Source organism: Doryrhamphus excisus, chromosome 7 (assembly GCF_030265055.1).
Source record: "Doryrhamphus excisus isolate RoL2022-K1 chromosome 7, RoL_Dexc_1.0, whole genome shotgun sequence".
NCBI lineage: Eukaryota > Metazoa > Chordata > Actinopteri > Syngnathiformes > Syngnathidae > Doryrhamphus > Doryrhamphus excisus.
Window position 1 is genome coordinate 11,841,177 of NC_080472.1, and position 13,636 is coordinate 11,854,812.

The following is a 13,636-nucleotide window of genomic DNA, read 5'->3' on the forward strand; positions in this document are numbered from 1 at the left end:
TCCCCATTCCCAACCCCGCCTCCTCCATCGCTATGCTCCCGCCAACATTTGCAACTTTAGAGGACAATGTTGGTTTTGTTTTCTGTGCACATTGGAGGAACCAATGAGAAGCTAATGACTAAAGCACATACACTTAGAGTAGTTACTGAGGAACCAATGAGAAGCTAATGACTAAAGCACATACACTTAGAGTAGTTACTGAGGAACCAATGAGAAGCTAATGACTAAAGCACATACATTTAGAGTAGTTACTGAGGAATCAATGGCAAACTAATGACTAAAGCACATACATTTAGAGTACTTACCGAGGAACCAATGAGAAGCTAATGACTAAAGCACATACGTTTAGAGTAGTTACTGAGGAACCAATGACAAACTAATAACTAAAGCACATACATCTAGAGTAGTTACTGAGGAACCAATGACAAGACAATGACTAAAGCACATACACTTAGAGTAGTTACTGAGGAACCAATGAGAAGCTAATGATCAAAGCACATACACTTAGAGTAGTTACTGAGGAACCAATGAGAAGGTAATGACCAAAGCACATACATTTAGAGTAGTTACTGAGGAACCAATGTCAAACTAATGATTAAAGCACATACATTTAGAGTAGTTACTGAGGAACCAATGAGAAGCTAGCGACTAAAGCACATACATTTAGAGTAGTTACTGAGGAACCAAGGAGAAACTAATGACTAACAAACATTGATCTAGAGTAGTTACTGAAGAACCAATGACAAACTAATGACTAATGCACACACATTTAGAGTAGTTACTGAGGAACCAATGAGAAGCTAATGAGTAACCCACATACATTTAGAGTAGTTACTGAGGAACCAATGAGAAGCTAATGACTAACACACATACATCTAGAGTAGTTACTGAGGAACCAATGAGAAACGAATGACTAAAGCACACACATTTAGAGTAGTTACTGAGGAACCAATGACAAGCTAGTGACTAAAACACATACACTTAAGAGTAGTTACTGAGGAACCAATGACAAGCAAATGACTAAAGCACATACATTTAGAGTAGTTACTGAGGAACCAATGAGAAGCTACTAACTAAAGCACATACATCTAGAGTAGTTACCAAGGAACCAATGAAGAACTTCTCAGTAGTAGTTTGGGTTAGGTAGGTTCGTTCCTCAGTTATTACTGTAATTTTTATAGTAAAGTGTTACCCAAAGTTGTAGTAGTTAAAGGAGAAGTTCACTTTACTATTCACCATTTTATGGAGATTTTTTTCTGCTAATTGTAAAATCCAACACAGATAACCACGTTGCCTTTAAGGCACTCCTCCTCCATGCACTCGTGAGTCATTCACTGCTTTTCTTTTTCTTTCATCAGCATTTTCATTGCTGCTTTGTTTTTTTTTTCCCACAAACCAATTTCCATCAGATTTGGATTTCATGAGACAGGATGCTGCGGATGGACAGGATGTTGGATTTTCTTAATCATTCACCCGATCCCTCACTTTTCCCCCCGGAATGTTTTATTGCTGTTCTTGTTGTCTGTTGGATTGTTGTGCTGCCAACATTTCTCCAGAATCTGAGCTCTGAGCCCTTTTCCTGAGAAAAATACAAAACAAATGGAGATTAGTTCAATTCCAGAGTCGAAAGCAAGGGCAGATAACAGGAAGAAAGGTTAGGTAAGATATGTATGATGCCTACTGTGAGATGTTTATCTCACAGAATGAAGAATGATAGATTAAAACAAGTTTGTATATGGCAATATATTTCAAAAGGGTGATTATCTCTGCTTTTTTCCGAAATCTGATTGGCTCCTGTGGCTATGACTATACAGAAAGTGGGCATATTGTTGTTATTTTACCAAGCAATTACAGTAAAAATTACAGTAAAAAAAATCTTTATTTTATTGACAAAATCAAATAATTTGCTTATTTGACTATGGTGTATATAGGAAAGGGGCTTTTTTCAACCATAGTAGTGAAAAAATATATATTTTATTTAAAAACAAAATTCAAGAATCCCAAATTTCTGATTGGCTCATTTGGCTATGACGTATTCAGGAAGTGGCCACGCAAGCAACCGGAACCATAACATGGCTATCTAGCTACTCTTCCTTCTATCGTCTCTTATGTCACATTTAAGTATCGGGTCACATTTATCGTGTTTTTAGTTTTACCATCAGATGTTAATAATGTAAAAGATTTCACGTACCGAGTTTTAAAACATGTCGCTAGCCGCCGTTCAAGCTAACCAGCTAGCTTGCGTGTGGCTGCTGTCCGATGATGATTCGTGTCACTCTGCAACGTAAGTTTCCTTTTAAACACAACTATTTCAGTACCCTGGCACTTTAGTGGAACGAAAATTGAGCTTAAAATATTATATAGCCATAACTATATTGTTAAAAGCTACATAAGTAGTTTATAGTGAACAAACGGCCTGTTAGTGGTAGTTTTTTGTTTCTCTTTCAGGTGACGACGAGATGCCGCAAACGGTGGCGAAACTGCTGTGAAATCAGAATGTGACTCCCGAAGCCAGTGCTCAGGCTCCCCCCTGCCATAGTCTTAGTTTTTAAGTTTGGCTTTAGGATGCGTCTGGACGAGCTGGCCAACGTCGCCCTCAGGGTGCCCAGCATCTTGGCCCTGGACCTGCTCTACAAGTGTGACGTCGAAGGCTTAACGGAGCACCTCAAGGCCAAAAATGAAGACATGCTCTTCAAATATAAATATGTCATCTGGAACATGTATTACCTTGGTGAGTGACGGAACTCAAAGTGTAGCCTTTACAGAATTATTATTATTGATACTCGATTGAGCTTGGCACTGTCAGACAGTTATTGATGTAACCTTGTTTATTATAGGACTTGTTATTTGCATTAATGATACATATTTGTAAAATATAGCTTTTTTACTCATTTAATGCCTTTCTGATGGTGTCAATCAAAACTGAGCCATATAAGGTATAATATTAATCATCCTTTATTCTGGTTTCAAGGTCATGTGATCAATGCGGTGGTTCTAGTACTGCCGCTGAGACACATCGTAACGCTCTACCTCCACATCCTGGCCGCCATGCTGCTCTACGTGGGCCATCAGATTTCCACGTGAGATACGCTCTTTGACGACTTCAGCTAGATCAGGGGTCTCAAACTCAATTTACTTGGGGGGCACTGGAGCTAGGGTCTGGGTGAGACTGGGCCATATCAGGTTTTCAAAAAAAACAAAAAAACGCATTTATTAAAAACAGAAAACTATACAAACTTTTTCAGTGCTTTGGTTCCGATTTTCTACAATAAAAGCTCTGATAAAACATTCCACTGTTCTCAAATATCTTAATTTTTATTTTTCTGCACAAAATAAGCTGAAAAATAAATAAACAAATCAAGAATAAAGAAAATCAATCAATCAGTAATAAATAAATATAATAATAATAAAACAGCAAATAATAAAAACTTAAGAAAGCACATATAGTTGGTGGGTAGACAAATGATTTTTTTCAGATTAAAATGAACAAAGCATTATTAGAGCCCTGTAGACATGACAAAACACGACTATAGTCACATTTATACTCTTTTTATTTACAACATATTGCGCAATTGCAGGGTCTTGAGACACATGCTAACTCGAAAACTTGCGACCTAAACGGTAGCCTTCAAGTTAACCACAACTTACCACTTCCACACGGATAGGGAGGATAACTATTAACAGTTATTTAACCTTTAACATGAACATGAATCAAACGTAATAATTTTTTCTGGGTACATGATACCATACAGCATCCATATCAAACTTGCGCGGGCCGCACTAACATTAAACTTTCATATCAAGGCGGGGGCCTCAAATTAGTGTCACATTTGGCCCGCGGGCCGTGTGTTTGAGACCCCTGAGCTAGATGCTTAACTATGCATCCATTTTCTCTACGTGGTCATCTTGAGATGAAGCACTTATTGTCCTGTCATTGTCACAGGGAGTATATCCGGGAGGAGCTGCAGTCTGGCTATGAAGGAGCAGTGTACCTCCATTCTTTGGCCTTCAATAGATTTGCTTCTGCGCTGACAAGTGAGTCCTTAAAAACGTCAGACTTGAATGATGTAAAATGATGGGAAAGTGGAGAACAAACACACAAGGCACAGCAGGAGAAGAGCTACTCTCATGTTAGACTCCAAAAGTGTGAAAAAACAGAATTTCGAATAAAGTTAGCAACATTGATCCCTACTTCTGTGTCTTCTAATTCTAAATTTAAATCTAGTTGTCGCCTTTGTGTGGCACCCAGGTCAGATCATTCTCAGCACCCTGTGTGCCTTCCTGATGAAGACCAGAAAGGTGTGGCTGTTCTCTGCTCACATCCTCCCCCTGCTGGCCAGATTGTGCACTGCCTCCCCCGCCACGCTGCTCACCGTCAACATCTTCTCCACGGGGCTGACGGGAGCCAGCATGGCCGTCTTCCTCCTGGCCAACCTCTTTGTGCCATATCGCCTCGCCAAGGCTGTGTATTCACAATTCCTTCAGCTGGAGGTAGACATTTCATTTATTTTCTTCAGTCAAAATTAGGGATCGACCGATATGTGTTTTTTGGGGGCCGACGCCGATACCGATCACCCTCAGCCGATGGCCGATTTAGCTTGGGCCGATATTTGTGGCCGATACTCAATTTACATGGAAAAATGACCATGATAAGAAATATTCCAGGTCTCATGTTTAAACAAATATTTATTGAAATGTAAACACTGAACACAGTAGGATTCAGCTTTCTTAAACACACATTTAAACGGCATTATCAACTTTAAAAGGAATAAATATTCAACCATGTGCAAAACATTTCTGTCGTAGTTATCCAGCATCGATGTGATGACTGCTCCTCCACAGTGTGAGCCCCCCCCCCCCCCCCGCGCCTCCACACACACAAACACATCACACTGACACAATTTAGTACGATATATAAAACATTTCTCTCATCACTAAAGTTGGTGTTGTGCACGATAAAGACCTCTCATAAGCAGACACGGCTGCTCCAATTCCTTCTGCGTGCTCGGAGAGAGCGCACACACATAACACGACATGCATTTAAAGTTGCATAGTTGTTCATTCTTGTTCTGCTCTACTAGTGAGAGTACTTTTATTCATCTGTTGCGTTGGTATGTGATGTTTTTGGGCTTTCTTGTTGTCACACCGTGACTTCAACTGTTATGCCTAGCGATCAACCAGTGAAATGTGATGGGCTTGGTAAAGTGTTAAAAGCAAGCTAACTCTATTACTTGTGAAAACACGCCCTTGATGTGATTCAACAGTGGGGGCGGGGTACCGCGAATACTAGGGTGCATCAAATTTGAATGGGAAATTTTAATTTCAAAATATCATTTTGGCTGGCATTTCATTTTTTTCTAATGAACATAAAAATGTCTTCTGCAAAGTTTTGAGGATATCCATTGAGATCTAGGGGTGCCACCTCACACATAAACTTTTATAAAATTTCGGAAAATGTGCAATTTCTAGTCTAATTGCCAAAAAGTTGACCTGGAAATGTTGACTACAATGAACTTCTATACAGCATCATTTTTTTATGGGGTTATTAAAGTAAATATATTTGTTTTCTCTTTGGGCAGATTAGGTATTTCTCAGAATTCAACTTTCAAGAGTCTCCATTCATTTGTCCTATTGACAAAATGAATGGCAGTAAATGGGGCATGTTCACACGGCCTTACCCTGAATTTTATGTAGCAGTGATGGATATTTGACATACATATAAAGTTGAAACACTTTGTTTTTTATTTTATTTGTATTTTATTGTAAACACAAGGGGCAATAGTAACACATTTAAATAACAATTCATGGCGACCATTGAACTGTTCACCACGTTATTCCACAAAAACAGATGTATGGTGGCACCCCTAAATAATCATGTATTGGACAAATATTTTGAATGTGTTGTTTCTACATATATTGGAACACTTTTAGTACCCAGCCATATCAAAATTCAATAATTGTGTTTTTTGATGCACCCTATCGAATACATGTGTTGCGGGGCGGATGCCTGACTGTAAATCATGCGGTGGAAAAATACATCGGCGAACCCACGTGCGTATCAGCCGATACCGATACAAGGAAAAAATGCAAATATTGGCCCGATATATCGGCCGGCCGATGTATCGGTCGATCCTTAGTCAAAATGTGTGTTTTTTTTTATGCTTTTTCTGCATCCTCAGGTGATTGAGCTGTACAGGCTTCTGGCGGTGGGAATCTCCCTGTGGAACCAGTTCGCAGTCCCGGTGCTCTTCAGCATCTTCTGGTGTGTCCTCTTCGCCGTCCACCTCTGCTCCGACGCCATGTCTGGCTCCGCCTCCACCTTGCATCAGGGCATCATGTTCTTCCTGCTCACCAGGTGGGACGTGCTGAGCGCGTGGACTCGTGACACGGGACACCAGACATGTTCGGTGATAAGTTGTTGCTCCGCAGTGTTTCGGAATGTTGTGCCACGCCGTACTCCCTCCTGGGTCTGACCTTTGTGGTGTCCTACCTGGCTCTCGGACTGCTCAACCTATGCAAGTTCTACCTGGGGGGCTACGCCGCTGTACAGAACGAGAACGTCATGCACAGGTGACATATTCCATCACTCCAGCATCAGTAAAGCACGTATACCGTATTGTTTACAAGAGAAGGGGAAAAAAAGTCATTGTCATATTTACCGTAATTATATGTACAGTATTGTAAATATGGACAGTACTAGTCCAAAACTTTGGCTGACACTTTTTAAACTATAGTTTGAAATGATTGGTTTATATTTACAATACAATCACAGCCATCAGGTGGATTTCTTCACTTTTATTTGATTTCCTAAGGAGGCAAAATGAAGTTTATATTTGAAGTGAGGCCGTTTTTTTTGTGTGACTTTTATTTGAGGCTCCGGCATTGATTCGAGCGGAGGCCACTATTGAAGGAAATACAGTCGTCATAACACTCAGTAGAGCGCAGTTGTCTGTACATTTGCACACGCTTCAGGGCTCGACAATAACGATGTAGCGATGGCCCGGGGCAAGTTAAAACAAAATCGGGGCAAGTAAATCCAATCAGTGATATTCCCGTCGGGAATGCACTTTGGCATGCCATACTGCCAAGAGTTTTTTTTAAAAGCGGTTCTTGTTGGGTGTTGGTAAAACACGGACTGCGTAATTCCAGTGGTAATTTGCAAACCAACCCTTGCAAATCTTGAAACGGACCAATCAGAATCATTTATTAGGACCACTGTCCGTAGTCCACAGTCCTTGTTTTACCCACACCCGTTCTTGTTGGCAATCAACCAATCAGCGATGGTTTGACTAGGAAAACATCTATCATGGCGTCCCTGGCAACATGGTCTAATTCAGGGGTCACCAACCTTTTTGAGGCCGAGGGCTACTTTGTGAGGACGGATAGTGTGAAGGGCTACATGACCTGTTTGCGGTGAACTTCCAAAATAACTGCACGGATCACTTTTTAGTAATGAGAACAAAAGAAATAGTAGTAGTAATACTATGTGAAGCGACTGCTCACATATCGATGTTAATTATTTTCCACAATAATGGTAACAAAAACATATTTAAAAACATAACAAGAAACCTTTATTTATGTGCTCACATATTTGAAAGTCAGAGGGAACACCTTTCTGTGATTTTTTTCACCCGCCTAGTGAAAAAAGTCCTTTATTTGTCCAAAGCTGCCTTTAACAAACAGGCCTTTTCCGTCCTTAATGCTCTGCCGGGTGGGTAGCTCGCATTGAAGCTTTCGTGACAAGTTTTGAAGTGTCTCTCCACATTGTGCCGCTTTGGTATTGCAACAGTCGTCCCGACGCAAATAAGACACATGCATTTTTCTTCAAAATACGTAAAGAAAAATTCTTCCTCCCAATCACTGTGGAAAATGTAAGTCCTTTTTTGCTTTTCTGCCATGTTTTTGGGAGCTGAGTAAGCTAACTTCTCATCACCGCTGCACTATATCAGAAAAGCGGTGAGCGGACGCGTGCGCACACATGAACTTTGACTTGAGGTGACTTGAGTTTGTAATAAAATATTTTTGTTTTAATTTTTGATGTTATAGGACGATTAAAAAATACATTAATGTAAGCAATTCTGATTCAAAATTTAAAGCACAAAATAACAATGATAATTTGTGACCAGTGCTATTTGTAGAAGATGCCTCGTGGGCGCCTTAAGTGGTGGTCCACGTGGGCGCATGGGCGTTGGTAACCCCTGGTCTAATTCTTCAACAACTTGTGAAGGAAAACATTAAAAAGTGATGAACCAGTGCCTCCTAAACAAGTATTTTATTAGCGGCAGCAAATCAAATGATGGCACAGGTGAGTGAATCACATTGCTGTGACAATTTGAAGTGGTCACAATGAAACACCACCCATTAGATCCAATACCAAGTGCTGATTTTGCACAAGCTACAAAATCTAGCGCTTCCATTTCTCTGTGGATTTTTATCACCTTTGCTTCACAAATTATTGTTTGACCGTTGAGCATTTTTTTCCCGATTAAAAACACTTTACTAGTACACAAATGTGTCTATTCAATAATGTTTCATTGTGGTGCACAGCTTCTAAAAGGCAAAGTGCCTAGAAGTCTCTTGACAATCCAGATTTCCATGCAACGTCATGATCTATGTAGGAAAACAACCACAAGAAATTATCATCATTTCATCTTTATTTGAGATTCTCATGCGGCATGGCGGTCGAGTGGTTAGCGCGCAGACCTCACAGCTACTAGACCAGGGTTCAATTCCACCCTCGGCCATCTCTGTGTGGAGTTTGCATGTTCTCCCCGTGCATGCCTGGGTTTTCTCCGGGTACTCCGGTTTCCACATTCCAAAAACATGCTAGGTTAATTAGCCACTCCAAATTGTCCATAGGTATGAATGTGAGTGTGAATGGTTGTTTGTCTATATGTGCCCTGTGATTGGCTGGCGACTAGTCCAGCGTGTACCCCGCCTCTCGCCTGAAGACAGCTGGGATAGGCTCCAGCACCCCCCGCGACCCTTGTGAGGAAAAGCGGCAGAAAATGAATGAATGAGATTCTCATGTGATGCCACAAAAATGAGATGATATCATTATGGCAGTCTTTTCATTTTACATGGGGCAAGTTGGGGCAAGTAGTTCTCACCTTAAGGATTCCCCATGGGCAAGTCATTTTTGTTTTTAATGTAGAGCCCTGCGCTTGAATGTCGCTAACTATCCCGTCCGCTGCTCCCGTTGTGTAGAGGAGTGACCGAGGGCGTCACGCTGCTCCTCCTCGCCCTCCAGACGGGCCTGCTGGACATGCAGGCCATGCAACGCACCTTCCTCCTCAGTATCATCCTCTTCATTGTTGTGACGTCTACTCTGCAGTCCATGATTGAGATCACCGACCCGGTGATCCTCGCCCTGGGCGCATCCCGCAACAGGTTGCAGATGCTTGGATTTGATTGGCCGATGGTTTTGGCGCAAATGAGAATTTCAACTGGTTTTCCCTTTCAGGAGCCCGTGGAGGCATCTGCGTGGCCTCAGCATGTGTTTTCTTTTGCTGGTCTTCCCAGTCTTTATGGCTTATAAGATTTCCCAGTTCTTCCACATGGACTTTTGGCTCCTCATTTTGGTGTCCAGCTGCATGCTCACATCCCTTCAGGTATGTTAAAATCTCCTAAAGCTTATATGAAGGACTTTTTTTTTTAAAAAACGTGTACTCTATTGTCTAGGTTACGGGCACGCTGCTCATCTACTCTCTCTTCATGGTGGAGCTCTTCCGCAGTGACCCCATCGAGAACCTGGACGAGGTGATTTACTGGGTGAACGCCATCAGCCGGGTGCTGGAGTTCGTGGTGGCGCTGTGCGTCGTGGTGTACGGGACCTGGGAGTCGCTGTTCGGCGAGTGGAGCTGGATGGGCGCCTCTGTCATCATCATCCACTCCTACTTTAACGTCTGGCTGCGCGCGCAGTCGGGCTGGCGGAGCTTCCTGCTGCGCCAGGAAGCGGCCAAGAAGATCAACTCCCTTCCCAGAGCCACGTCTCAGCAGCTGCGGCGGCACAATGATGTCTGCGCCATCTGCTTCCAGGTCCGTAATAACGTGAATTACTTTTATGCCTTGCGGATGCTCGGACTTTCTTGGCCTGGAGTAGCTCCTCCTAGTGACGCCGTTCTAAAATGTCACACCCATCATTCTTAGAACTGTAGGTGTGGATAAAAGGATAAAAGCTATTCATAAGTTTCTATTCTAGTGTTGATTTTCTTCAAAAGCCGATTAAAGACATTTGGATGCTTTAGTGAGAAATGTAAAAGTTGTTAACGTTTCATGCTCCAGTTTCGCAGCCTTTTGATTTGCTACCTCAGCAAATTCCCACACATTTGACCTAGAGGTACACATTTTTAACATTTTAACTCAACTCACAGAATGGACTCCAGTGGACTTTAATTGAAAACCAAGACAATCAGTACAACTAAACAAATGACTGTAGTATGTAACATACTACTGAAATGAAACTTTCACAGTTTGTCAGATATTTACGCTACATGTACAGTAGGGTGCATCAAATTTGAATGGGAAATTGTAAATTCATAATATCAATTTGGCTGGCATTCCATTTTTTTCTAATGAACATAAAAATGTCTTTTGAGGAAATCCATTGAGATTTAGGGGTGCTACCTCACACATAAACTTTTGTAAAATTTCAGAAAAAGTGCAATTTCTTATGTGCATTTGCCAAAAAGTTGACCTGGAAATGTTTCTATACAGCATTATTTTCTATACGGTTATCAAAGGGGGCCCAGACCAAAGACCAGAGGGCAGCATCTTAGGAGAGCTGGTGGGTTGTGCTGCACAGTGCCTAAAATAATACATGGACAAGTGTATATCACATTATGTAGTACTACAGTACCACTCTCAATAAATATGAAGCATCAGCCATACTGTCTACTCTATATTACAGTTGTTGATGTTATGCTTGCTCAGCTATTAGCTAACTGTCATTAGCAAACTGTAGCTAGCTAATGTTAGCTACAGTAGAGGCAATGAGCACTAAATACCTAGAAATATGACTACAAATCATTCAAATTACAAAGACAAAACCACAGATTTCCTAGTAATATGTAATAGGAGTATAAATACCAACAAAAACATAAAGATCACCTCAGATCTCCATGGCGACCATTGAACTGTTCACCACTTTATTCCACAAAAACAGATGTATGGTGGCACCCGTAAATAATCATGTATTGGACAAATATTTTGTATGTGTTGTTTCTACATATATTGGAACACTTTTAGTACCCAGCCATATCAAAATTCAATAATTGTGTTTTTTTTGATGCACCCTAATTTACAGTCATCTCGTTAATTATGGTTGCTCCAGACCCAACTGTGATAAGTGAATTTCCGCAAAGTATATGGAATACTTTTGTAGTTACAGTTACCTATTTACGACCTTCTAAATACGGTTTTTAACATTATTAAAACCCTCTAGACATAAAACTACACTCATATTACCCAATACTGTATGTATATTTATAGAAAATAAGACCGATATTATTGACTGTCATCACTGGCCATGGCGTGGGTGCATGTCGTCTTTGTGGACGCAGAAAATGAGCACAAAAAAAAACCCACGAAAAGCAGAACAAATAGGACGGAGCAACTTTTGAGTGCCGCTTCTCCGTCCACATGAGTGGAGCTAAAAAAAAAATTAAAATAAAAACACAGTCACCGTCTGTCATGCACATTTTGGCCAATTAAAAGCCGGAAAAAAAGAACCACAGCTGACTTGATTGTGCAGCCAACTGCTGAGCCAGCATTGTGCTGATTGTTCATCGTAAACAACGGTACGTTAGCACACCTGACTAGTGTAACAGACATCTGAAATGGGTAGATAAGGCTCATAGGCTCATATGGATAAAGCTGTGCACTAATGATATTTCAAAGGTAGCTACCGCCATCTTGACTTAACAAATAAAAACAACTACATCAGGAGGTTGCCAACGTTTTGCCTGATGCATCAACGTACGGCCGTGATGTACTGTCCCCAAATTCCATCTCCCCTTTTACATATGCAAACGCATCACTCTTAACTTGATCTCTTTTGACCGCTGATGTGCACCCCAGCCATAACACGCCAAGCGTCACGAACGTCTCTGTTTGCAGGAGATGAGCGCCGCCGTCATCACGTACTGCGGTCACTTCTTCCACGGCAACTGCCTCCGCAAGTGGCTGTATGTGCAGGAGACCTGCCCCATGTGCCACCAAACCGTGCAACCCACGCCACAAGCCAACCACAGCCAGGAAGCCGGCGGCGGTCCGTCAGCGGCTGGTCCTCGGAGGGACTCTGCTTCTTTGGGTGAAGAACTAAACTCAGACTGTGAAGAAGAACCCAGTGCCAATGATGCCGATGATGATGATGCTGCTGTTGAGCTGCTGGAGGAAGATGACAACATGGCGGCAAATGACTCTGACAAGGACGCAGGCCAGGGTGTTTTTTTCAGTTCCAGTCCTGTGTCCAGCTGCTCCTCCAGGGGCTCCCCTGGTTTAAGACCATCGGGTCAGAAAGAGGACATCGCTGAGAATTTTGGGGACACTTGCATGGAGTCGCCACTGTCAACAGGAGACGCAAATCAATGTGACAGCCTCTACGGTCACCAGCACCACGCGTCCGTCCAGTCATGTCCAGACAGCTCAGAACTGTTGGACTCTGCAGACAGAGCTCATGCACACAACTTCGATTGTTCACAACTGGACCCGGGGGAGCTCTGATGGACACAGAACCTGAATCATCAGTTCCTGGCACATATATTATTTTTAAAAACTTCTATTTTTCTATCTGTTTTAGCCTTTTATCCACAAAGAATAAACTTTCTTCAGCAGTTTTTTTTCTATGTGACATGATCCTTTTTTTGGTCTTGCTCCCTATCAACCTAAGAGCAAAGGGGAGAGGTTTTGTTTAGATATTCAGTGCTTTGGCTATATTATTTTTTAAAAATACACAATTGATTCCAACAAAATGTTCCGGAGCAATGCATGTACATATGTGCGTACCTAGGAAGGAATATTTGCTGAATTTGTGGATGAAAGTGTACTTTCTTGCAAAATCCTGACATCTTATGTCTTTCTCTATGAACCAGGAAGTAAGATGCTAGAAAAGAAATGGACTGATGAACAAATATGATGCTTTTTACTATTCAAATTTGTTGTTGGACTTTTATTGTTTTGCTTTTTGCTGCTGGAGTCAAAAATTGTACAGTGCTTTCCTTTCTCTCATTTACTAACATCCGCATGGATAAATCAACCTGCGCTCTACTGAAGGCCATTCTAGTTTATTGTTTGGTTATGATCCGTTTTTATTGTGCCTTTTCCAGGGATGACTTTCTTTTGACACCTGATTGGCTAACACAATACATTGGACAAACTCCTGTAAATATTACCACTTTGTTAAAAAGTAACACGCGAAAGCCAAAATAGCAGATTTTATATGTTTACTATCAAAATGTTAACACAGTCAGTCAGTGCCTTGAAGGGACCCCGATCCCCCGGCCCCCCCACCGCACTTACGAGGAAATTTCATAAATGTGCTTGAGTTTATTAAGCAAACATTTGTCAGGTGCTAAATTGGGTGTGCTGGTTCAACTGTACTTAAATCAACTGTAAAGGATGTAAATGTATAGCATCT

General features: G+C 41.5%; 1 protein-coding gene across 1 annotated transcript; it reads left to right on the forward strand.

Moving 5' to 3' along the window:
- Nucleotides 1–2,038: 2,038 nt before the first annotated feature.
- Nucleotides 2,039–13,271, forward strand: zmp:0000000662 (RING finger protein 145). Its single transcript, XM_058077532.1, has 11 exons — nt 2,039–2,284; nt 2,449–2,731; nt 2,972–3,080; nt 3,944–4,035; nt 4,250–4,491; nt 6,180–6,355; nt 6,430–6,570; nt 9,208–9,390; nt 9,464–9,611; nt 9,682–10,038; nt 12,118–13,271. The coding sequence occupies exons 2-11, from the start codon at nt 2,566–2,568 to the stop codon at nt 12,721–12,723; spliced, it is 2,220 nt and encodes a 739-aa protein (XP_057933515.1). The 5' UTR covers nt 2,039–2,284; nt 2,449–2,565; the 3' UTR covers nt 12,724–13,271.
- Nucleotides 13,272–13,636: the final 365 nt, after the last annotated feature.

What these genes read in the sequence shown, in the direction of transcription:
- zmp:0000000662 (XM_058077532.1), top strand. Translation starts at nt 2,566, where the DNA reads ATGCGTCTGGACGAGCTGGCCAACGTCGCCCTCAGGGTGCCCAGCATC. An exon ending in GTGGGCCATCAGATTTCCAC is followed by an intron (nt 3,081 to 3,943) that starts GTGAGATACGCT and finishes TCATTGTCACAG; the next exon opens with GGAGTATATCCGGGAGGAGC. An exon ending in ATGTTCTTCCTGCTCACCAG is followed by an intron (nt 6,356 to 6,429) that starts GTGGGACGTGCT and finishes GTTGCTCCGCAG; the next exon opens with TGTTTCGGAATGTTGTGCCA.